We start from the raw sequence: 26,262 nt of genomic DNA on the forward strand, positions 1-26,262 counted from the left end.
ATGAAGAAGTGTTAGCCAGCGCAAAGGCTGATGTAGCTGTGAGGCTGTGCTGATAAGCACAAGGTAGTTCCACTCCCAGGTTCTCGGAGGTCACAATTTTGAGGTTAGTTACTCCAGATAATTAGACTGGATTTTGCCCAGTTTTAGAGCAGGTATGCCAAAGCAAAATTATTTTAATTTTGCATTAATTAAAAAAAAATTAATATCAGTCACAGGAAAAGTAACTTCTATTGTAAAAAGCAGTTAATTCTAATAATAGTTACTGCCTACAAAATTGCACCTGATTTCACATTTTAAAGATTCAAATATAGCTTGGAAAACAACATGGAAGGGCTAAAATAGGAAACATTCATAAATATGCCATGTTTTCCCTGCTGAATGATCTCCAAAACACAAAAGAAGAATAAATTTTGCAAATTATCTTAAATTTACCTAAAATAGATATTTTTGATCAATAGCAGAACAAAAAATTGAAGTTAACTGCAGAAAAAGTAAGGTGCTACAGGAGTCACTCATCATTACAAAACTAAGCATATGCACATATGTTTACTAAGTCAGTGATCTCTTAGTTGTCAGTTAAAAAAAAAAAAAAATAGAGTTTGTAGCTCGTTTCTGGAGAGAAGATTGAAAAGATGAATCCCAGTGAGTCACGCAATAAACAGTCTAATTATACTGAGTTATCAAATGTTTTATTTTAAAGCCCATATCATGAGTTTCTGAGGCCCAGCTCAAGAGTTCCTAGTGTTATACCAATATTATTATAGCCTATTTCACTTTGATATTCCCATGTTGACAGACTTTGGGTTGCAAATAGTACAAGGAAATACATATTTCAAGACAGATATTTTGCTTTAGTTCTCGATGTGTCAGGGAAACACTTTTATTAGTTTCAGGTTTTTGTAAATTACTAATTAGTGGCCTCCATTCAAGATTAATGTGACCTGTTATAATAAAGTAAAATATGTGAAATAATAACAGAGGATTTGAATAGAATATTTGTGGGAGTTTGTTACCATAACTAAGGAAAAAAAAAAAAAGTATCTATCAATACTTACCAAACTACAAGGAAAAGAAGTGTGATATGCATACCACAAGCAAAATGAATGTATTACAGCTACACCTCCTAATTTTCCATCACATTAAAAAGTCATCTACTAGAAAACATCTCTAAGCAATGATCTTTAAAACAGTGAACTCACATTAAAGAGATCAATGCAGACTAGGCACTTGCAGAAAAAGTCTCTAGGAATGAGATGAACTCCACCCTCTGAAGGACTATCAGTAAAACGGGAAACATTTATAAATTTTTAAATGGCCAAGATTTCACTGCTGGGTCAAAGTGGTTGATAAGAGTATTTTTATTTGAGGTTATGCTTCCATTGTAAATTACATAACTTAAGCACTGGTGGCTTCTAATGCTTAAAATTTACCATCTCCGTATTGCTGTTTTTCAAATGATTTCTCTACACTCACATATGCATAATATATATATAAAATTATAAGGACTCCCTACTGGGGAAAAAAAGAGTCAGAAAGCTTTTTAAGAAAACAGAGAAACAAGTCTCTAATAGGAGGATATAGGAATATACCTGCACAATGTTGTTAATTCAAATGTTTTCATACTCTTCACGTCAAGATGCACCATGTACATTTAATTTTTCTTTAAGTAAACAGACTTAGGATTTTACTGTGCTGTGTAATAAGCACTTCTCCAGTAATTTCTTCTCTTTGGAACTGTAACTACGCACTTCACTTCTTAGGGATTAATGAAACACAGTGATGCATGACATGAATGGCTTATACAGACTGCAGGAAGAGAAGCCAATCACCTTTACCTGAAGTGGGAGACTTGCAACGCTCTAGCTCCAGGGAAACTGGACTGTCACTGAGTTCAGTCAGGCCTGAAAAAATGGAGTTAAAAAGTTAAGTTACAATCTAACAGGGCATGCTTCAACTTTCTTGGCTGATGATATTCTGCACTTTAAAGTCAATTTGGAGAAAGGAATGGTGTGAAATGCAAGGGAAATATCTATTTCAGATAACTGTAGTTATCAGGCTGTCACTGCAGAAATTTAGGTCTGGTTTAAAAATCACACCTCTTGTTAAATCAGATTTGTTTTCTGAGTGCCTCCGGGTAGACAAAGAGTGACTGCACCTAACGAGAGAAAACAAGTAAATATAGTTTAAAATTTAAATGTCTGTGATATGAATCAAACTCATTCATCCCTGTCAAACTGATGTGGAAACAACTCTATGCTTTCAACTGCTGCAGAATGCAGGGAGGAACCCTTTAAAACAGGGGGAGAAGAGGGGAAAAAAAAAAAGACAGTACTGGCGAAAAAAGAAAGTGAATATAAAAATATCACCACTACTATGCAATATTAGGAACTTCCATATGAATTCACACAAGATCGCTCATTTTAAAGGACACAGAGGCAATGATAATGCTGTCCGAATATAACACAGAATTTTTGGACAAGATACTTTATATATTGATTATAAATATTTGTGAGGAACTCATTTGTAGCAGTCTACCATGGAAGACAGCAACAAGTAAAGTAATCTTAGTTTATGCTGCTTAAGCTTGGGCTTGTTTCTGTGATCAGACTAAGATCCATCTTTGGCACAGGTTGCACGTACAAGTTTAAACATGCCTTTTGGCATGCTAGGGAGAGAAAGTCTGAGCTCATGCTGTCCCTTACCATGGGCTGACTGTTGAGTGGGTGAACCGGGCATGGCCATACCTATTCAAATCTACCCTTCGTATGTATCCCGTGGTGCCCTATGGCCTATATCAAGTGGTTCACAGTTGTTATAAGGAGCTCTGACACTTCATGCCATAGGCTACTTGGGACTGGCAGACAGCCCAGCACCAGACATCCATCTGCTAGCAGTGCGGACTCGCAGCACTCAGGTCAGAGAGCCTAGTGAACATTATCCCACATTCAGATGTGCATTACTGTCATTCTGATGCTGTGCTTACACACACTTTGCATATGTTGTACCCTGGAAGTCAAAGATCCTATCATAACCTTTCAATATGCTTTAATCTGGCACCATGCCTCCTGCAACATGACATGTTTTAATCTTTATGGCTTCTGGACCCTCAGGCTCAGAGACTCTCATCTCTAAAATTCACGTAGACTCATTTTAAAAAAAAAAATCTGCTACCATTTGGTCACCAGTGCTGTTCTCTTTGTATTAAAAACAGTGGGATCTTCATGGAGGTACTGATATTTTTATTATAATGTAATTTTGAACTGCTCTGAGAAGTGGGGAGAATCCAGAGCCCCAACAAGCAGAATAAAAAGCTCCTACCACTATTGAAGCTGCATGAGTGCTAGAACAACTTTGAGGGTGCTTTGGAAAAACAGCAGTATTGATTTGGCCTGTTAAAGTCGGTAGTAATGATGTATTTGCTCCTGACTTTTAAACAACAAAAGATCACAATCTAGATATTAATGTTGAAAACCAAAGATTTTTTTTTTTTTTTATTTTGAGAAACATACTTGAATCTTTCTTTGATTCAATTTAGAATCTGTGAGAGAATTTTATATTCCAATCAATTGTGAGTCCAGTCACTTTTGACGTTATGATAGAATTCAGGAACTGCAACCATTTAGGGAGCCTCTCCATGTACAGCTTTCTTACAGCAAATCTTACTTCTACCTGACTGGGGTTTCTGTATGTACCTAGAGATTTGGGACATAACTGATTTTTGCTGCAGAACTGTCTGCAAGGTACAGTGGGAGAGAGTTTAGCACATTCACATAGCATCAAAGGCCTCGGATAAATAAAATGAAATATCAAACTGTTTCTTTTGCAAATGCAGTACTGGAGATACTAAAATTTTAATGCTATGGTTATGACGTTGTGATTAATGAAATTCTTCTAAACCTTGTACAGTTACTATTGGTGATAGTTACAATGTCAAATGCCAGGTCAGATTTTGCTTCTAAATAGAGTTTCTTTTCTTTGTTGTTGTGAGTTCACAGAAACAATATTACAGCTCAATATAAATCGTGGTGCCACTGACTCAAGTAGGAAATGCAAAAAATCACACCACTGTTCTGAAAACCCAAGAGCAACCACCATGAGAATACCACAAGCTCTTTACGTTTGGCAACAGTTTTACAACTTACAGCAGTAAAGATACACTTCATGGTATGGTATTTAAAAATGGTGAACATGTGAACTTTTCTACAAATCTAGACTCGTTGTCAAGCCACTATCACCTCCAACAATGACCACCAACAGATGCTTTTAAAAAAAAGTGCAGTAAGTCCCCACGTTAAGCGTAAGTGGTACTATGTGCCCTGCACAACGGCACTGTCTTAATCTCAGACGCTCAGATTTGCTTAAGCACTGCCACTTGCGCATTTTCTCCTGCCGTAAATCTTTCTTGCTTAGAAATATTATGAGTTCTCATTATCTATCCATCTATCCAAAGCCTCTTTTAATCTTACTAAATTCTAAATCCCAGAGATGTTATATGGCAATGAATTGCACAATCATCATTCACTGAAAGGAATAAACATACATTTGTCAATTTTTATGTGTTACCTTTGCTTTCATTAAATGTTGCCTTTTGCTTCTCTTTGGGATAAGAGAGCGAGCTCTCAAACTTTTCTTTGTACTACTGCTTATTTTCTACTGTTATTTCCTTTTTAAGGAAACGAAGCTAAATCTTTTCAATAACTTATCATGTATAAGTATTTCCATGCAACTCAGCTTCCCTTGAATGTTTGAGAGACTACAACAGCTATTGAAGTTAGATTACAAAAATATTTTCACTTTTCGTTTTGAAGTTCTGTAGGCCCAATCTGTGTCCTGAGATATTTTAGCTATTTTTAGCCAAAAAAAAAACCAACTCATGCCAGCAAATTTTGAGTCCAGGGAGAGCAAGAAGAACATAACAACAAAACTAAAGGCAAATAACTGAGACTGGCAATGTAAACAATCACCTATGAGAGGATATACCCACTGACATTATAAAGAAATTGGCTTTGGTTTGAACAAATTACAAACATGAAAATAGTGCAAGAGGTAAATATATCACATAAGGAATGAAAGCACTTTTAAAGACATGTCCCACGGATGCTTTTCAAAGTTTACTATGATTCCCATTTCCTCTTTATTAAAGGATAAAAGAAATGTACTGTCTAGTTCGGAGTAACAACTTCCATGAACTCATAATTGAATTTAAAATTATTTTTGAAATTTCATATTTCTATCTCTATGATTAAATGATTCAGACTGATCATTTACTTAAAAGCACCCAAAGCTATCACATCTTTGCTTATAAATAAATGAATTATAAATAAATTATCATAAATATTCACAAGCCAATAAATAAGCCCAGCGTTATCTTAATCCATCATTTTCACACTGAATTACCATGCTATGTTTTCCTTATGTTTAAATATGATGCATTCTTTGGAAATGACAGTTAGTTCAGAATATAGCTGTTGACTTAAAACTCACCCTATATTAGCTCCTACTGTGTTGTCAGGTGTGATTTAAAGTGTCAATTACTGATACGTAATGACTCATAACACACAGTTTTCTGTGTCCTCCTGTCAGACCAAGGTTACTTTTGCTCCCATCCTCTCAAGGGACTGGCCTAAAGGAGGAACGAGGCATTCTCACTGAAAAGGCTCATTCTGAAAATTATTTTCCAATGGATCAATATCCTTTGAACTTGCTGACTTTTTGGATGCTTCATAAAGACTACTTATTTTCTTGTTTTACCAACAGATGGTATGAATTTCTAGTAGGAGATGCAAACTGCTTTTGCAAGTTGGTATTTTTATATTCTGCTGCAAACACTCTCTCTCTAGATGCACTAAATGTACTTGTTTTAATATTTGAATATATGTTATCTACCTCCGGGTAATAACATGTACAACTTGATTTCAACTGAAAAAAAACCAAACAAACCAACCACCAAACAAGCAACAACACAGTTCTGCACTACTGCAGAGAGAGTTTATTTTATTTGGCTTGGCACATGTTGTTGCCACAAAGGAAGGTGGCTGCCAGAAGATGTTATAGCAAATGGAACAGGTCATCAACACGAGAAAGCTACCTCCAGCTCTGCACTTACCCTCATCTTAGCCTCTTATTTTCATCAAATTACTATCCCTGATAGGACAATTATGTTTCAGTCTCTTCCATTCTGTATGCCTAGAACTGATTACATTTCTCCTCATTTCTTCCCTTCTTGTTTCTCCCTTCCCACTCTCACCTCCCAAACCAGAGAATGTGCTGTCTTAATGCTCTAAGGCCACTCTAGAGGCTTTTGAGTCTAGCTTACACATGTATACATTACTCTTATCAAGCTCTCTATAGATTTATTGGCTAAAATTCAAAACAATTATTCCACCACTATGCTTTGCGTGTTGGATGCCCATGGTTGATTATGTCTTTCCTTTGGAAAACCTCTCTTCTCCAACATATTGCTTCTTTTCCCTGTTTGATGTTCGCCCCCCCGCTTTCCCTCTGAAGAGAGGCACCCCAGACTGAAACATCAACACTTACTTTCTCTCTCTGTCCCAGTATTTGAGGAGTTTCTCTCCTATAAACAGGGCAATAAATATCCTTTTTTACCCTAATGATTCATAAATACACATCTCTAATTGGATTCCTTCCATCCAAGTTAGAGTAGTAATCCTGCCTTTCTAAAATTTACTCAAAAGTGTCCAGACATGAACTTAACGGTGCCAAGATGAACTCTATTCTGTTTTCTGCTGAAGTCTTCTCTTCGCTACTTCAACACAGCTAACAGCACCACTGTCTTCCCTGATACTCTAATCCATGAGTTTCATCCTTGGAATGTCACACTTGAACTCTCAGATTCAGGCTGGATACTAAACTAGGCTGTTTCTTCCTGCAAATCACCTCCAAAATGACCAACAAAAGTCTAAGTATCTTCCTCATTGGTAATCTCTTCTTTGGCTTCAATGCCTGCAAGTCTTATTCTCTCAAACTGATCCTCATGAAATTATATTCCTGGTTCATTACTTAATTGAATCAACTCCTGATATGTCTTCCCATTAACTTCCATTTTCATTTATATAACACTCAAAACTTTAGACCTAATGCTTATGTTATCACAACTGCTCCTACTTTTGCCTTAATAATATCAGCTTCAACTGCACATTTTCCAAAAATAATTTATTTTTCTTTTCCCATCATCGTCCCTTACGAGAAAAGATAAACTTGTAAGCAAAATCCTAAATCCATTCTCAATACCCCTTTTAAAACTCATATCTCAGATAAGACATATAAAAAAGCATAACTTGAGAATGACTTAGCAAGATATTTTACAGACCATGACACATTCTTGCCCTGTTCTTTATCTTATTGCCCGGTGCATCTTTCAGATCATACAGTACATACTCCTGTATAAGTACTGAATGGCAAAAGCAACAACCAAATAATTTTTGAGGAAAGAAATGAAGCTGTTAATGATCTTGCACAAGAGTCAGACTCATACTCTTCAGTTATGATGTATACAGAAAGATTTTGCGGACTTTTCTGATGTGGGTGTTGACGATGGAAACAAGATAATACATTTTCAGCTATGAAAAACTCTATGGTCTGTGTTTGTCATTTTGAATGAAAACATTGGTCATTTTGGCCTTAGAATTTATTAATTTTTAGCGGCGGAAAACCCCCAAACCTTTGACTGCTGCCTGTCCCTCAGGTTCTCTGTTACAGACATGAAATCAGCAAGACCAGACTAATAAACTTTAAGACATTACACACCAAACCTTTGTATGGACTGCTGGATTTGTAACTGGACTAGTCTTTTAACTAAACAGGCCACCTTTTATGAAGTATTATGAAATAAAATCATAGAAATCAGTTGTTGAGTAATCAGTCTAGATAGATGGAACAGAATTTCTTGTGCGAGTGTACAAATGTATTTCAACAGTTACACAACTCTGTGTTTATGTGAGATGATAAAACAACTGCCACCCCTTTATCTTGCCTATACTGAGTATTTAATGTAAAATTGCCTATCCAGTTGTTCTGTGAAAACTCTTTAAAAAGATGAATAAGTGGCATCCTGGAGACCTAATTACATATAAGCACTGCAGTTAATTAAGATACATACAGCTCATCTGTTGAACAGTCATTTTTGCAAAATTAATTATAGCTTTGTTCATCGCATTCTGCAGTGATGAATACTAATATTTGAATTGCGTATCACTATAATTCAAAATTTAAAGATATTAAAAACATTAATTTTCATAGCTCTCTTTGATGCATGTATTTTTATACCCACTTTACATTCCCCATTAAAGATCAGAGGCATGGGATGGTTCCCCAAAGACAAATATTCAAGTACCAAACCAAGATTAAAATTTTAAATTTCACAGCACCCAATCCAATCGGTACTCTTTTAAGCCACATTGCTCTTCTGAAAATAGGGAAGAATTAATTAATAACTACAACCAGGCAGTGCCATTGCAAAACAAGAAATGCTTCATATAAGTAGGTGTACAGTGAAACGAATATAAAACCAAAGAAAGATACTGTCATCAAGAACGTAACATTGTTGAAAAATCATTTCTAAGGCCCGATCTGCCCCATATAAGTCACTGAGGTTTTCTCATTGACTCTTTTGGAAGAAGAAAACAGATCTGAAATATCTGTATAATAAAGATAATTGTCAAAATTAAGCATGGTTGACATCACAAAATGTAATAAGTTTGCATGCATGCTGAATGTGTTTAAAAAAACACATTACAAAGCACAAACACATGGGTTTAATTCAGGCATAGTCCAATCATGATCAAGCTATTTGCCTAACCTTTATAGAACTTACTCTGATAGGAAGTACGGATCCGTTTCGTTAAATCTGGATAAAAGTTAGACAGGCCACGCATGCAAAAGTTGTCTTTGGAACATGCCAGTACACCAGCATCAGCAGCAGGCAGAGGAAAGAGAGAAAAAACAGTCTAAAGTGAAAGGAAGTGATATCATAACCAGCATCTAGAACAGCCAAGGTGAAGAAATTTCAGCAGATGCTTACCTTCCAATTGGGAGATATAACAAGAAAAATAATCAAAAAAGTAAAGGATGTGGGATGGATGGTGAGAAAGCAGCTGAGGCTTTTTTTAGATGCACAGTTTCTATGAGCAATCTAGAAGAGTGTATTCCTTCTTAGCGGTCACTCATCCCCAGTGGGCTCCATTCTAGCTACACTCCATAGCTGAAACATTGCCTTGAAGGATTGGCAAAGACTGTCACTGACACAGAGAAATCCTATGTGGTACCGTGCTGATAATAGCTATTTCTACATCAGCTACCCTCCACCTTTTGTACAGGACTCTGCAGGGTGTTGCTTGTCACTAACTGCTCAAACTACTTTGGGAGCTGCTGTGAGGCTGGCTGAACCAGAAAAGCTGAAGGCAGCTTAAAGCTGCTTGCCTCTCCTCTCCTCAGCTGTGCCAAATTTACATCTTTACACTTGGCACAGATGAGAACTAAGCTTGCCATGATTAAATGCCTAGAAAGTGAGATAAATGGTCTTTCAGGAACAGAAGTAGGCCTGAAGACTTACATGTCATTCTCTAAATTTTACTTTCTGTTTGGAGTACATATTCCCAATTAAAAAAAGTTTCCACTGACTCCATGGAGAAATAGGATTTGATGATTTAGGGCAGGGTCTGCTGATGAAAATGCTGATGTAAACCCACTGTAATCTGCTGCTTTTATAGTTTTATGGTTAGATTTAAAACTCAACATTTTCAAACAGATTTTTAAATCAAATTCTAAAACTTCACAGCTATGTAAAACACATTTCATTATCGTGTCTGACTCTAGTATGTTACTGTGGAATATGTAGAGCAAAAAGACTTGACACATAGAAGATCTTCTGACTTCTTTTCTCATACAAGTAAATTTTTTAGATAACCAAAAATGTATGGTAAAATTTAGCTACATTGATGGGCTAATGTTTCTAACATACAATGCATAATAATAGCTATGACTTACAAATGTGATCCTCTTGGCATGAAATTTTAAAATGGGGTACAGCTGGATTTAGTAAGTTTGTATCAAGAGCTTCAATTCACTAACAAAGTGGCTAATTTGTGCTACTTGGGCTACCTACACAACATGACATTTCTCCAAACACAAATCAAATTGTGCCTATTCAAATACCAACGAATAGCACTTGGCAGAAGATAAGATTAAGTTTAAATTGAAGTCTTACCTATTGGTATGAACTTATTGAAACCAGAAAGAAAATAGCACACAGACTACACTTCAAGTGACGGCCAGACAAACAAATTACTGCTCTCCTCATTACAGTTTTTTTAGAGACTCAGCTAAGAAAATTACTTGCTGACCTCCATCCCAAAAGAATAAACTTCATAAAACATTTTGTTTCAGAGAAAGTGTTAGTACCTAAAACATGTCAGGTTTCTTTTGTCAAGTTATAGAAACTCCATTGGCCGGCAAATAGTCATGCATTTCAAAAGCACTATAAAAAGCCACAAGCAAAAAAACCAAAGAACATGTCAGGCTCATAATCACAATAATTTATTTCCTACCTGCAGCAAACTGCTTGCTTTTGCGAGGTGAACGGGGCTGACGCTGGTATGGATCACTTGATCCATATAGGTCAAGGGTTCCCATGCTCAGCAGTACTGTCTTCTGCATAAAGTCCACAACAGCCAAACCATTGCAGTTTCCAAATGCCACTCTGAGAAAAGAAATGTTCCTCCAAGGTATTAGTAATATGTAATCAAGTGGTGCAAACAATAATTATTATTTATTATAATGAATTCTGCATAAACATTTTCTTCAGAAACTACTCAAAGCTTACTTTTCATAATTCTTTTAAGATTTATAATCCTGAATTTACAAAATTGTGTCCTGAGACACAGCAATTGGCATTCCAGAAAGCAGACTGCCCATTTTAATTAACCTTTACACCAAATGTATTGCAATAACGTCTAAATATAATTCTAGTAATACTGATGTAAATTAAGACTACAAATCTGGACACATCTTAAAAAGTGGTTATACATACATATAAAATACAAATATAAATTAAAATATAAATACAAATACATTTACAATTTTTTAAAAAAATCTAAATATAAATGATAAATGAAATATATTAAGCTGTATTGTGGAGATACCCAAATCTGAAAGATATTTATAAAATTTCTTTCCAAGTCTGTCAGCTTGGCTACATTATAGATTCCTGCTGAATCAGTTTCTACCCCTCTGAAATGCTTCCAGTACTGACATTTTGATGATGCTTTGAAACATGAGCAAAATCTCTCAGCTGGTGTGAGATTGCCCAAGATCTGGACTGCAGTCTTGTTATAAGGAAAAAGACGTGGAACAATTTATTTCTTTTGCTGCCTAGAAACTCCCTTTTGAAGCATTCTGCTCCGATTCTGCTTTATGGCTACTACTGATTCCCTTCTGACACCAGATTCAGAAAGAGGGAAGAAGTTGTACTGGACCAGCAGCACTTTCTGTTCTCCCATAAAACTGCTTTCTGTTCATCTTCTTCTCCAACTTGGAAAGGGGGGGGAGGTTGAGGGGGGGAATTAGGCAATATGTCTATCTAAGCAAAAGGAAGAAAACAAAAAGACAGTAAACACGTCTGTATGTAAGACCTGGGAGAAAGTCTGAAGTTAACCATAGCATATGGAAACCCATATATCTCAGCAGATAAAAATCTCACTACAGCATTAAACCTATTTAAGATTTAATAGCAAAATAATTTCACACAGCATATGACTACCCATAGGATTCATATGCCAAACTTTTGCACTGCATTGTTAGAGACTTCATTTAAGTGGGAATACTTTATACTGACGATTATTCTACAGAAGCATCTTCTTTTCTATCAGACTGCAGTTTTAACTTCCAGATTGAAAGGATTACAGGCACAGCCACAAAGAAACTCAAAATCCCAAACTATGCTCAATCAGATTAGGAATCATTTGCGATCAACTTCTGTCATTTTATGTAAAAAGTGACTAAGGTGGTCTGTTCAAAGCCCTGCAAGATATTTAAGCACTCAGTTCACAATAAAAGTGAGCTGTGCCCTCACCTCCATCTGACTCTTCTTAATATAGCTCCAAAATATCTTAAAGGAGATATATGAATTTGTGTGTGGAAAAACAATAGGGAAAGAGAGAAGTAATGAGATGGAGGAAGGGGAAGCAGGGTAGATAGAACATTTTCCACTGTTGTACCTTTTCTTCTTCTGCTTCCGTTATAAAAAAAGAGGGTTCCATACAGCAAATAGAAACAGTAAAGGGTGAAAATGAGGTGAGTTTTTCTTATTTGTCAAACTGGGAAATTAAGGCACCATCTACAACAGTGGCTCAAATTCTACTGGTTGTTACTGCACCATGTTTTCTGCCCTTAAGTTAACACTGACTTTGGTACAACATCTATGGAAATACTATGAGCATAGTCTTTTTCCCCGTGGACTCTTCACTGATCTGTAGCTTAAGCAGCTACTCATATACGCCAGCTTAAAGTGTGTATAAATACACTTTTATTTGGCAATATTTTGTGCTTATGTGGAAAGATCATAAGGTGCACTGAGGAATGAACCCCGTGTTTTATAAATGTAGCGTAATATCTGTTTCAGAAATTACTATAGCCTGTTTTGCTTAATAGAAGAACAAAATAATTTTTACAGAGTTTCCCTGGGATAAAAAGGAACTCTATCCATCACATTTGCCAGAAGACCTTTCTGTGCAAAGTTTTATATGTCTTCATGTTTCTTGACAAAAATTGGCTGATAAAGAAGAGTAAAAAATTATTTTGCTACTTGTTTTTTTTCATTCTTGTCTTTTGCTTTAAAGCATATGTTAATAGGCATTGTCAGAGAAAGAATACTGAAGTAAAGAAGATTACTAGTGTAAAGTGTGACAGCAGTTCCTGTGTTCATAAGTCCCTGTGATCTAGGTGGAGAAAAAAATAAAGGAATAAAAATGATGAGTGTCAATCTCATCTGTTAATACTGTAGGCAACGAAAATTATAGCCATCTGCATTTTGAAAATGATTAACCTAAGATTTATTAATTTTGGAAAACATGAGTCACAAGAAGAGCTAGTGATCATTCACTCTGTGGTCAGCAAATCCACAAAATGGGTCATCACTTCCTGGTCTGTATTTTTCTAAACTTCTCTAAGTTCACACACAACCATGGATATATTTCTGATACCTAAAAAAAAATATTTTACCAAGAAAAATCAGAAATTGCTCATTAATATTATAACTCTTCTGAGGAATGATAAGAAAATCTAGACAGACATTACTATTAACAAGGCTTAAGATAAATTGCTAATATCCAAGTCATTATAAAATCAAATACAAACTAAGCACAACGAATTTCTCAATTTTGAGTGATGAATAGCACTAGTTACTAGGAGATGTTCTATTCTGTGGGTATCTTTCACAGAAATGCCATAAAATCCTCATCAAACATTTCTTGATAATTAGTATGTAGATTGGCTGAAAATATTTATCACATGAGCTGGTAATAAATTATCGGAGATTGCTTTCAGTCCAACAGAATATACTTTAAAACAAATTTGTTATTTGTATTTAACCTTGTAAATCTTCAGTTGTAATTGAAGCATTTTGTAAATTTTTCCTTTCTTTTTTTTGATGAAGTTTTTTGATGATTCATTTCAACAGAAATAAATCAGGTGTTAACTAATTTGTAGCTTGGTACTGTTAAAAGTAAACAAAATACATTAAATAAAATTTCACAATGTCTGAAGTCTTTTATCTTTGGTGGGGATTAAGTTTTTTTTATATCTTGCTTTAGTTCTGTTTCATGGCTGCAGTAACATCAGGGACACTAAGTTCCTATTATTTGTAATATAGTTACAGAAATCAAAACAATTAAAAGAATACTGGAAGTAGATACTCCAGAACACACTTACTATCCTATACCTTCCTCCTCGTTAAACTGATTATTATAGGAAAAAAATTTAGGCAAAAGATGACCCAAATAACTCTACAACTAGCATGGCAAAAAATGACATATGCTCAAGCTTTATGCTGAACTGTCACAGTTTTTCCATATTGAGGCTAGAAAACAGGAGAAAACTAAAGTAATAAACAATAATTCTGATGAAAGATAGGATTGTACCTTGTCATAGGCCCAAGGAAAAAGTTTAGAGACAAGAGAGAGGGTGAGAGAAGAGAAGAGATTTAAAAAAATAGGCCTTTCTTGGGTAGCTTTTGTAGGAAAGTTAAATTTAAGTAATTGTGCTATTTTATTGATACACGCATTTATTTCTGAAACACTCATGTACTTAGTGTGGTGTTTTAAATGAAGCTGTCCTGTAAACTATTACTGCTCCTAGCAAAGGAAGGAATTTAAAGCATTTGGTTGAATCAGGTATGTTTAGGAAACCACTGTGAGTACACTAGGAGAACTGCAACCTGTCAGAGTAGTTTACAAGTGAGAGAAAGTCAGATGCTGTCTTGAGGCCTGAGACCTGCAAGGGAGCAAATTAGGCAAAACCCAACAATTTGCACAGTTGACAAATGCATCTAGGTATGGTGAAACAAAAGAAACTTCTAGAGTTCATGAATAGGAAACTGGCTGGAAATTCAAGCCAAAGACTTGACAAAACAGCCCCCAGACAAAAATATTTTTGCACAAATGTAAAGAAAATTTCCAAAGTCTTTGAAGAGAGTCAAGTGACTTACTGAAAATCAGTAGGAGTCAGACCCCTAACACCCATTACAGCCTATAGTTTTTATTGGAGTAACACCTTCTACAGGGAAAACCATTTTAATGTATCTGGGTGACTCTCAGTGAGAGAAAACATTAAACATTGTCAAATAAATTGAACCTGAGGAAAAAAATACACACAGATACGCTCACTTGCATTTCCATACAGAATTTAGCATTTGAATGTTCCTTATTCAATTTTCAATTTCAGGTCACTGGTCCTCTTGCAAACAGAGATTAGCACAGAAATAAAAATGCTGTTCTCAGAAGACAATTTCCAACTAAGAAATGATGTCATGGTAAATGACATTTAACACTTACTCACATCACCATTTTCTATGAAATCTATTTCACCTTGGTGATCCTTTCAAAATAACTTTAAAAATTACAGATTTGAAAGGTAATTAGATTTCATTGGAAAGGATGGACAGAATAATGTGAAAAGATTCAGTCTTTTAAATAGGAATAGTAAAAATATGGACAAGAATGGCAGTTTAACATCTCATATTACAATCTTCATGTGAGTTCAAATAATTTTTCCCCAAGAATCTGGGTTACAGCACCTTTTTATTATTTTTACTCTGGCTTTAATTGTCTGCGGGAAACTTCAAAGTGTAACTGGAAAATACATGATTTAGTGCAATAAACAATAAAGCAATGCAACCTCCATTTTGAGTTACTTACAGTCCATAAGCAGAGTTTACAGCAAGACTGGTAATCTGTTGTGGAGGCTCACCATCCACCCACACCAACTGAATAACAAGATCTGCTTGGTATCCAGGAGGCATTCGCACAGGTCGAGTCTTAACGCTAAGAAGAGGAGGTACAAAATAAGAACAAACAAACAAACAGACAGATTGGGCCATGAATAACAACTGTTTCTCTTAAGAAAATACTAGTGAAGCACAATCCCTTAATAAGTCCAGAGCAGTACCAGGACTTGTAGCATACTGTGCATATACCCCTACATTGAGACTAGGCATTCCAATCAGAACAAGGATATTTTGAAAGGAATTCCAGGTTTTGACTTTCATTTCTGTTGTAGAAACAAATCTGAAAACTTCAACATTCCCTACAAGAGAAACTCTGGAGAAGATGTAGGTGGGGGTCAACAAAAATATTTTTTGCTTAATCATTTTGCTTTGATTTTCCTTTTTCAGAATATTTTCTTATGCTATACAATGCATACTTAAAAAATCATCATGAATCATCAACTTGAATGGAAAACCTAAAATATTTTCTTCTGAAACTTTGAAACAGGACATTTCTGTATTTTTTGAACTTTCTTGCTCTGAAGTAAAGCACGACAAAAAATGCAAAGAGGCAAGAGAAGATGAGAAGATGTACATTTCTGCAGCACATTCAAAACTTATGGACTTGACAATTAATTCTATTTGTCCATCTAGCGCAAACAAGTCCTGTTTTCCTCTTAGGAGTATAATCACCTAATATGAGATCTGGTCTTAATGAATGAATGCTTCCTACATAAAATCTGATATAATTATTAACACCTCTTCATATTCTGGTATGGCAAGTTCAGTGACTTGCAAAGCAGGTAGTGAAGGTGTACATATCAAGGGGGAGTGTAAGAACTGAACACTTCCAATGACTGCTTTATGTGTGCTCTTGACTGCTAGAACTTAACTTGACGATACACTGAAAGAAGATACTATGCAAGAATAGCAATACTTTGAGGTAGTCATGTTATTCCTTAGTACCTTCACACTGTAGGTAGTAATTTATACGTAAAGCCCACTGGCCAGTGCATTTTTACTGTAGCTTTAAATGGTGAGACTGCTTATATTTCACCCCTCTGCACACAGCCATAATAGGGCGGTCTATCGCATATAATCCTCTATCCCTGTGAAAAACAGTACCCAAAGGAAGACTAAGAATCAGGAGAAGAAGGAGAGCAGCTAGTTAATACAGACATGGACAACACATTCTGAAGAACTGCAATTTTTGGCACATAATATTGCTTTCTGCTGTAAGTGCTTCTCTGTACATATATCTCTACCATAAATAACTTAAGCAATATTATCCCATGTTTTGGATCTTAGAGAAGAGATCTGTGATGACTCTTAATGATGCAGACTATCTCCTGACTGTGACTATGACGTGACTCAGCAAGCTTTCCAAGCAGCCCTGGCCCATACACCTGAAAAGATGACGGATCAGATTGGAAAAAAATCCAACTAATTTCTATTCAGGAGCAAGTAAGTAAGCACTTCTCTCAAGAGAGGATATTCAAACTTATCATTCAACAATCAGGGCTATCAGTTTTTTGGTAGCTACACTGACTGCATCTGTTGGGATGGAGGCCTTGGTGGCAAATAGGGCTACGAGCAATCTTGGAAAATTGAAGATAGATGCAGAAAACTGAAGTAAAATGAAGTAAAACATAACCATAGAATGACAACAGGGAAAAAGTTCTGAAGGAGATAACTCCACTAGCACAACTGACAATGTACAACGCAAATAGTGTTCTAATTCTGACAGAGTTATGAAGAACAGAGGACTGCACATTTTTATGGTCTGATATAGAGCATTGGAGAAGACTGAAGACCGGACATGGATGTACCTTGTAACACAAAGAGATAATATCTCCAGCTCGGTATTAGCAGTACAAGCACTTGAAGATACTTTCTGGAAAAGTTCTTAAAGCATAATGCCTATTTTCTTAATAAGACCTTAGTATCTGTGGTGGGTTAACCTTGGCTGGCTGCCAGGTGCCCACCCACCTGCCCTCTCACTCTCCCTCCTCAACAGGGCAGGGGGAAGAAAATAAGATGAAAAAGCTCATGGGTTGAGATAGGACAGGGAGATCGCCTACCAATTACCGTTGCAGGTAGAACAGACTCAACTTGTAGAAAATTAATTTAATCTACTTTCTCAGGTCCTGCAGCCTCCTCAAACTCCATAGCCCTATCAGAATATACCTATCATACCTGAGGATATGGGGTCACATATCTGGGTATCACATATCTGGATATCATAGCAGAATGTATGCAGCATTTCAGGATCAGGAATGAGACCTTCACTTGGATCTTGAAGACATAACCATCTCCTCTCCCCTTCATGACCCTGACCTGCTCCTAGCTCTTCCCCTTTCTGACTGCAGAAGTACCTAAGTTGTGTGGCAAGGTTTTGGTAGTGGGGGGCTGCAGGGGTGGCCTCTGTGAGAGGCCAGGGGCTGCCCTGTGCCGGACAGAGCCCCATTCTAGCTGGTTCCAGCTGGCTCTGCCACAGACCCACAGCAGGACACAGCTGAGCCCCTCAGCCAAGCTGGTGGCACCTCCGGGAAAACATGTTTACGAAAGGGCAGAAAATGCTGCCTGGGAGTAAGGCGCGAGGAAAAAAAATGTGAGAAACAGCCCTGCAAGCACCAAGGTGAGAGAAGAAGGAGGAGAGGAGGTGCTCCAGGTGCAGGAGCAGAGATTTCCCTGCAGCCTGTGGAGAGGACCATGGTGGAGCAGATATCCACACTGCAGCCCATGGAGGACCCTGTGGTGGAGCAGGGGAAAGAACTCCGGCTTGTAGAGAGACCATGCTGGAGCAGGTTTATCCTGAAGGACTGTACCCCGTGGGAGGGACCCCACACCAGAGCAGGGAAAAGTGTGAGGAGGAAGGAGTGGCAGAGAGGAGCTGTTACAGACTGACCACAACCACCGTTCCCCATCCACCCTGTGCTGCTCGGGGTGGAGGAGGTAGAGGAGTTGGAAATGAAGGAGTGAAGCTGGGAAAAAGGCAGGGTGGAGGACAGGTGTTTTAATTTTTGTTTTTGTTTCTCACCATCCAACTCTATTTTAATTGGCAATAAATTAAATTACTATTCCCCAAGTTGAGTCTGTTTTGCCTGTGACAGAAATTGGTAAGTGATCTCTCTGTCTTTATCTGTCTTTATCTCAACCCATCTTATTTTCTTCCCCTGTTGAGGGGAGGGAGTAACAGAGTGGCTGGGTGGGCACCTGGCAGCTGGCCAAGATCAACCCACCACAGCTGGCAATAGCTTTGTATTGTTGTCTTCTATTAACAGCAAACCTCTGCTCAAAGTTTTGCACTTTCTTACCTGGTCTGCTGGCACTAAAGCTTTGCTCTTTCCTTTGTTCATAAGATAAATATCCATGAGCATTTCTGAAGTGACACTATCCATAAGCTTAATGAAGCCCTGGATGACCCAGGAGTATTCGTGGTGAGAACAAAGGGACAAACATCTGTGAACTCAAGCTGCTAAGGGAGAGGGGTCTTTTGAGACTGGGGAAACAAGAGTTGTACACAGTGAAGATGTACACTTTTCAAACAAACTTCACAGCAAGCAGAAGCTGAATATTTTATACAAGTAGTCCTCCAGAGTATCTTTTGTGATGGGACCCTTCCACTTATGTCTGTGGATAAGCCGTTAAAAGGCATACTAGTGGTGGGTGGTGTGTTTCCATCTTGTACCCCATTTTCAGTTTTCAGCTCCTGCCCTTAAAAATGTTATAAAAAATATAAAACAGGTAAATGAGATCCAAGAAGCAAGACTTAAGTCTAATGCCCTTTCAGCTGAGCAGACACACTTTCCATCCATATTTTCTAATGGATAACTGATGTGGGAGAACACAAGAGTCAAGCACACTGCTATGGTGAGTTCCAACAAACATCTGTTGAGGCAATGTGTTTATCCTTTTCTTCTTCTAAACAAACTACAATGAGACTGACAATGGCTGCAGAATTAATTCTGATCTTCTAAAACATGTTTTTATTATGATATTACGTTTCCAATGTGTTTTTAACCACATGCTGAAAAAAACAGAGAACTTGAAGTGGCTGCTAAGTTTTCTTTCAGATTGTTGTTACCTGAGCAAAAAAGGCAAACACGTTTCTCTCTCTGTTTTTCACTGCAAATTTGAGCATCTGCTTTGGTAACATGGATGTTATTTCACAGGGATTTTCTCTAAGCATAGAATAAATTGTAGTTGGTGAAAGACCATAAAACTGGAGTAAAATGGTTTCAGACTTCAAGACTCAGTTTGTCATTCCCATGTTCCTATCACACCTTCCTCTTTAAGGATGTTTGAGCCATTTCCCTGGTTTCACTAACCATCTTGCTTGAACAGTAATGTTGATATTTAGTTCTTCACCTTGTTTTGGATTGCTTTTTTTGAAGTGTTTATACTATAAGCCTAAACAGACTGCAGGAGTATGCGCAGCAGGAATGTAGATATTTCAGTGATTTCCTTCACATGTTCTTGTTATGCTACATTGAATTTGGTTGTTGCCAAGTTTTGTTTTTTAGTTTTCTTCATGAGATAATTGCAGACAGTTCTTTATCATTTTGGAGCTATTTGGAGCTACTGTCAAAACCCCTGCTTGACCTAATTTTGGGATGATAAAATCTGGGAACAAAGACTTGCATTCTAGGTACAGCTTTTTGATGACAGTATTTACATCAAAAATATTTATCTGGATAATCACAAATACATCAGTTTCTTATGTTATTATAGCTGCATATTTGATTATAAAATCTTATGAAATAAGCAAGAACAATATTTATTCCACACTGCTGCTTGCCTTTCTTGGTAACATTTGTCTTTGATTTCAGAAAAATGTGATGTTTTCATTACTTCAGCCCCTTCAGTAGTACCTATTCGCAGACACAAACACATTCAGTCATTCTGACTTCTGACTAGCAAAAATTACATAGTGTGGAGTGCCACCCATTTCCTGTAACAAGGTTGAGAAGCAGATATGAAAGTAAACACAATGGAGCCAAGATTAAAAGCTAGTCTGTATATAAAATTTTACGTGATTATCAATATAGTTCAAGTTGTGCACTCACCCTCCACGTGTAAGAGGCTGCAGCTTTACGTTATTATCACTGTACCTTAGATTCTGTACTGCTGCCCACCTGAATGACTTGCACATAAAATTAACAGCATCATCCAGGTCTCCATTGGGTTTTCTGCGTTTCCAGCACTACTTTCATCTTATCATCATAATTCTGCTTAGAACAGAAGTTTTTTAACAGAAAAGGAATGTGGACCCAGTTAGGGTTTGGGGGAAAAGTGTGGATAATTATATATTGTATTGAAAAGGATGAGAGTATACTTTCACATAAATGTAAGAGGGAGTATGCCAGCAGTTCTAGTAGTATACTTACTTTGACTTTGAAAAATCACTTCTCTGTCAAAGTAAACTTACATTTACTTTGTGTAAAATGGGACAAAAATCAGCTGGTCAGCTTAATGTGAGATTATATGGAACTAAGCCAACTCCTAAAAACTAACCAGCAGAACCTCTACTGGTTCATTACAGCTTTTCTGCCTCCAAGATCAACAATTCCTCTCCTCCCCAGACCAAATCAAATAAGAATCCCTTAAGGGAAAATCTTAGCCACTGAAATAATCAATTGCATTCTTGCTGATTTCAATGGCATAAATAGATTTCACATTGGGATTTTTTGAATAACTTCTCTCTGCCTTACTATTGATTTTCATGGTTTATATTAATGACTACCTGAGGTCTGAGGTTCAACTGCCTGAATGAATGAGGTGGACAAATGAACAGGATGCCAAAAAATACTGTTAATTTTGCAAGAACAATGTAATGATATTGCTTTTAAATGCTAATGCTATTTTCAGGAGCTCAACAGCCCGAAGTACCTGCAAAGTCAGGCAATGTTCATTTAAACTGCTTTTGAAATAATTGAGGCATTTAAAATGTCTAATAATAATTTGACTGAAATAATAATGAATTCACTAAAATGAGAGCAATTGTTATCAGCAGTGAACTATCGTTGCTGGGAAATTACAGTTTATGGAGTTTTATATGGAACTCTGTTTTGAAACTATTCAAACCCATAATTTATCTGCCTTATTAGTAAGAACATATTAATCTACTCCAAACAGTGCCAATGTGTACTCTAGCAGACAAAAATTTGCTTCTTTGTAAAGATTAAACATATAGACACTTCCACACAGTGCAACTGTTTCCTAACTGTATATTTTAAAGATTCTTTCATGGGTAGGAACACAGTTTCCATCCCTTGCACACCACAAAATGCATATACTTCTTTCAAAAAGAAAGAGTTTAGTGTTATACTAATTAATCAAGGAGGGAAGGCTTTGCACATGTCTGCCTTATGGAAGTCTCTTTGTGAACTCAAAAAAAAAAAAGTTCCCCAGAAATTCATTAATTTATTCTGTGGTGTTTCTATTGCACTCAAAACTGTGGGTATGAGACGAAGATTTACTCCTAGATCACACTGGAAAATTACGGTCAAACCTTTCCTGTAACAGTTTATCTTCTCCATACTGGCTTCTATCCTTTTAAAATCCCTTGTTAATTATTTTGCCTTAATTCTTTTGTTTGTTCCATATTCTGGTTTCTTCTCATTTTGTGTTGCATACACTAAGAAGATTAAAAAGATTAACCTCTTTTTCTTGATAGTTAACTGATTGATAATACAAAAGATAGGAATGCTTTTTAGAAAGATAAATCTTTGAACAATGGCATAGACTTACCTAAGACATGGGATACTATCCTTCATCGTTCCTTCACATGCTACAGTGTTGGTACTGCCTGAAAGGCTCTTTAAAGAAGGAACCTGGGAGGAGGCATCTGGAAATGGAGGAATTATTTCCGGTTCAGGAGTAATGATATCTTCTACTTCATACTGAAGTCGTACCTCTAATGACTTAAATAAATAAAAAGCTAAGTTATAATTTAATAAAGAAAGCTGCTGAAAGTTCTATTATTTTCAAATAAATAACAGTAAGCCTTTTTAAAAAATAACCCCCCACATTTATCATTATCATTTGCAGGCAAAGAATACTGTCATTTGTTATTTATGCAGCCTAACAGCAACATCAGATAGGAACTAGTCATCTGCCCTGTGCTGATGGAGAAATACATAGGTATATTCTTCCAGTGCTCACTTTGATTCAAGCCTTTTATTGTAAGTGAAAGGCAAGAACACAACTTTCCAGCATTTATTATGAAAAGAGAAGTTAATCACTCACCCCCAAATAAATAATATTTTGGCAAAAGAAGGCATCATTCAGGATAAACGCCATGAAAATTTTCCGCCTATTGTCTGTTATCTTTTTCCTAAGCAAATTTATTAAAAGAATGATCATCAACTCTGCCTCCTTATTGCTAGTATAACAGAGTCTCTACAAGACAGGTTTTAGCCAGCATGCAGAAGCCGGACAGTGTGGGTAGTACTGATGAACGAACTTAATTTGGCCATAGGTGGGGGTCAAGAAATCAGAGATAACAGCACAGAGAGTTCCGTGTTCCTTAGACTGAACAGGAGTTTGGCAGATTCTAGAAAGCAAAGTTCAAACCAGTTACCTTTTGCTTTCCTTCAGGGCTCTCTAGATAGGGAAAAGGAGACCAACCGGCCCAAACACCCTTCAATTCTTTCCACTAATTCAGGAAACCTTAACTGAAGGACTCCAAAACACAGGGGAAACTGGACAGGGAGCTCAAATCTATATAGGTAATCATCTCAAAGAATCACAGTAAATATTGGGCAATTCTTTCTACCTCATGAATTGTCCAAGGAGATCCCTATTTTAAAAAGAATAAAAACCAAGGTACAGCCCTCAAAGAGATAAGGTCTTGGGATTACTAACTGAATAGTAATTTCAGTGCTGGCACCTTGAAGTGATCAGAAGCAATTGCAGATTTAGACACTGCAAACTCCATCTTAGTTAGGGATCTCTCACTGAGACATCATCACCAGAACAGAGATGACAGTATTAAGAAAATACCTAAGTTTTATAAGAATTGGGAGATAAAGATCAGTACTGAAAACTCTCCTATTTCTGAACCATTGTGTTAAAACATAAGATTTCAGAAAGAAGTGATTTGTCTCAATCAGAATAGAAAGAGTCCTTTCTCAAAATGTCACTTTTGTTTTCTCCTTGCAAAATCCATGGATATTTTTGGCCTGAATCAGCTAAGAAACCTATGGACAACGTTCGCCTTCAAAGACTAATGAGTGAAATATTGAGTTCAGGAAAATCTAATCTCCTGGAATTAATTGCTGCTGACCAAAAAAATTTATAATACTGTTTAATCTTCATGCAGGACTGGAGTAACTGTTGACGAGTGTGTTCTTCTGCTTGACATGTTAGAAGTGCATCATTCTTCTTTGGATGTTTTCTTTGTGTCTTCCTTTTTCTACTAAAATTCATTTTGTTAAGCTATAGCTACTGTCCATTTGCAGAGTGAAGGAAAAATTTAGGCTAATAACATGACTGTGAATTTTTTTTTACTTTTTGGTCCCTGCTTTGACTGGGCCTTGGAAGGGGTACAGACCTGCTGTACCAATTTATTTTGACACACGGTAAAGATCTTTTCGGAGGATCCCATCACCAGGTTCATTGATTTTCCTTTCTACATTCAAACTAGTGTAAACTTTTTTTCCGTGCTTCTTGTCAAGAGCTTTGGAGGAGCTTCACTGAGGAAAGACTGATCACTGAGAAAGTGATCATGTTTAACAGACACCTAGATATCCTTTAGAGACAGGACGGAGTAGATTCAGATGAAAAAGCAAGAACAGCAACAGCAAATGCTTTTTACATAACTGCATGGCAATGACTCCAAGGTTGGAAATGAAGCAGAATTTGTCTCATGCATACTACTTGCCTCCAGAATCTGATATGGAATGATGCAAATAATACTTCTACTGAGGAAATCCCAGGCACAGCCTATGCCTCTAAGGCATATTCAGCAGCAGACTTCCCTGCTACATGGAGAAACCTTTGAGTAGCCTCCACGCTTCCCGTTTACCATAGCAATAACATTACAAGACTGACGTCAGGCAGACAAAACAACATGGGGTCCTTAAAATGCTGGGTTCTGTAGACTGAACTCAGGGTGAGTTCAGGCTGGCTGCTAAAAAAGGGAGGACACTAAGTGCTAGAACTTGGGCTCACCTCAGGCGGGAAAGAAATCCTGAGACTGACCAGCTCAGTCTCAGTACAAAGCCAGACAGCCCAGGTACATACTCCAACAAAGACTCCCATACTTTTTATTAACACCATCACCCCCCGCCATTTTAAGAGTGAAGACTTGAATGCTTGCAGCTAAAATGTGGAAACCAAGAGATGAGGCCCATCTCAGGGATGCACAAAACCCAGGGAACTCAGTGACTATACCACCAAGACTAGGTAATATTAAAGCAACTCTTCAGAGAACAATTCCTCATACAAATGCTTCTTAATTACAGAGGAAATCTAAGAAACTGTTAAACTGCACATATTACAACACTTTAGAAAATACCGGTTCTGATGCAATTCAGCCACAAAAGTAGAAGACATGAAAATAAAGACATCAAATGATAGGTAATAAAAAATAAGGTGCATTTGCTATGGAATGATGTAAGAATACGGAAATGTAGTAATTTTAGCAGCATTATACATGATCTGGTCAGTAACATGAAATTACTGTTCATTAATTTTAAAACTTTCCTGAAAGGATACGTTCACCTAGCTTAATAATTGCCTCTGGGGGGAAAAAATGAGAGGAAAACAACAGAATGGCTATAGGTAATGAATTTCCTTACCAGATGGCACATGGCTACAGGCCAAAAATGACACATGTTTTTGCCAGGCTAGAACTATAGACTTTCTAAAGTACATTAAAATAGTGCGAAAAGGAAAAGAACTGTAATCAGGGAAGGTGGAAAATGAAAGGGAAATTTTGGGTCAGCCCATGGGGTTTGTTGAGAGCTGGCAGACACAAATAAATACTTTCTGGCAAGAGAGTGTCTGCAGTTGCAAACTGTTCTCCAGCACCAGAGAATGAAGGAGAGGCAGCCATGTTTAGTTTGGCTTTGCCTTAAGAGTAGTCTCCTGTTAAACTTATTAGACTTAAGAAAGAATATTTTACATTATAAATGCTGTTCAGCCACACTGTTAGCAGTGGTTGTGGCTCCCGTGCAAAAATGCAAGGTTTAAACCAAGAAGTCAGACTTGCTGTACAACAACGATAAGTACAAGGCGACTGCAGTGCCATTAAAAGAATATGAACGGTATGATTCTATCTGAAATAAGGTGACTGCTTAAGACATGAAGACAGAAAAAGGAGTATTTGAACAGGATAGAGCAACAGAAAGCTTAGGAAAATACCAAGTGCTTAGCCATTAATAATCTGGCATTTCATATAGTGTCCATTTTTAGGGAAACAAAGTCAGCATAAGCCAGAAAAAAAATCAACTCTTTATTTTGTTAAAGCCAGTGATAATTTTCAGTCCCCTTGTGGAACAAACACGACGAACATAAATTAAAGAGATTAAATACTTGAGTTAAAAAGAGCATTATTAAGTACATACAGAATGCACATTATCTGCTAAAATATACAGCAGCCAGTATTTTTAGAGCAGGTAAGTACAACAGAGATTTACTGTATCATAAAGTCCTAAAAGCAAACTGTGTCTGAAATCTGTACTGTATGTTACTATTAAAGAAAAAAAGTGCAGAGCTGGCTCCCAAAACCTCAGATTTTTGTCAGTAACTGAAGC

At 36.8% G+C, this 26,262-nt stretch overlaps 1 protein-coding gene across 11 annotated transcripts in view; it reads right to left on the bottom strand.

The window, feature by feature from the left end:
• Positions 1 to 26,262, bottom strand: part of STXBP5L (syntaxin binding protein 5L) — a 207,158-nt gene that overhangs the window by 45,258 nt on the left and 135,638 nt on the right. For 4 of the 11 annotated variants that reach the window (XM_087756442.1, XM_009460521.2, XM_087756435.1 and 1 more), the window contains exons 16-20: positions 22,253 to 22,425; positions 15,432 to 15,557; positions 10,569 to 10,720; positions 8,837 to 8,908; positions 1,836 to 1,901 (exon numbers count right to left, since the gene is read on the bottom strand). In XM_087756442.1, coding sequence (XP_087612568.1) covers positions 1,836 to 1,901; positions 8,837 to 8,908; positions 10,569 to 10,720; positions 15,432 to 15,557; positions 22,253 to 22,425 — 589 coding nt within the window. The remainder of the gene's footprint in view (positions 1 to 1,835; positions 1,902 to 8,836; positions 8,909 to 10,568; positions 10,721 to 15,431; positions 15,558 to 22,252; positions 22,426 to 26,262) is intronic. The other 7 variants (XM_087756444.1, XM_087756441.1, XM_087756438.1 and 4 more) reach the window with 3 other exon arrangements.

Source organism: Nipponia nippon, unplaced genomic scaffold, assembly GCF_047370975.1.
Source record: "Nipponia nippon isolate SJK-2023a ecotype South Korea unplaced genomic scaffold, ASM4737097v1 scaffold_2, whole genome shotgun sequence".
NCBI lineage: Eukaryota > Metazoa > Chordata > Aves > Pelecaniformes > Threskiornithidae > Nipponia > Nipponia nippon.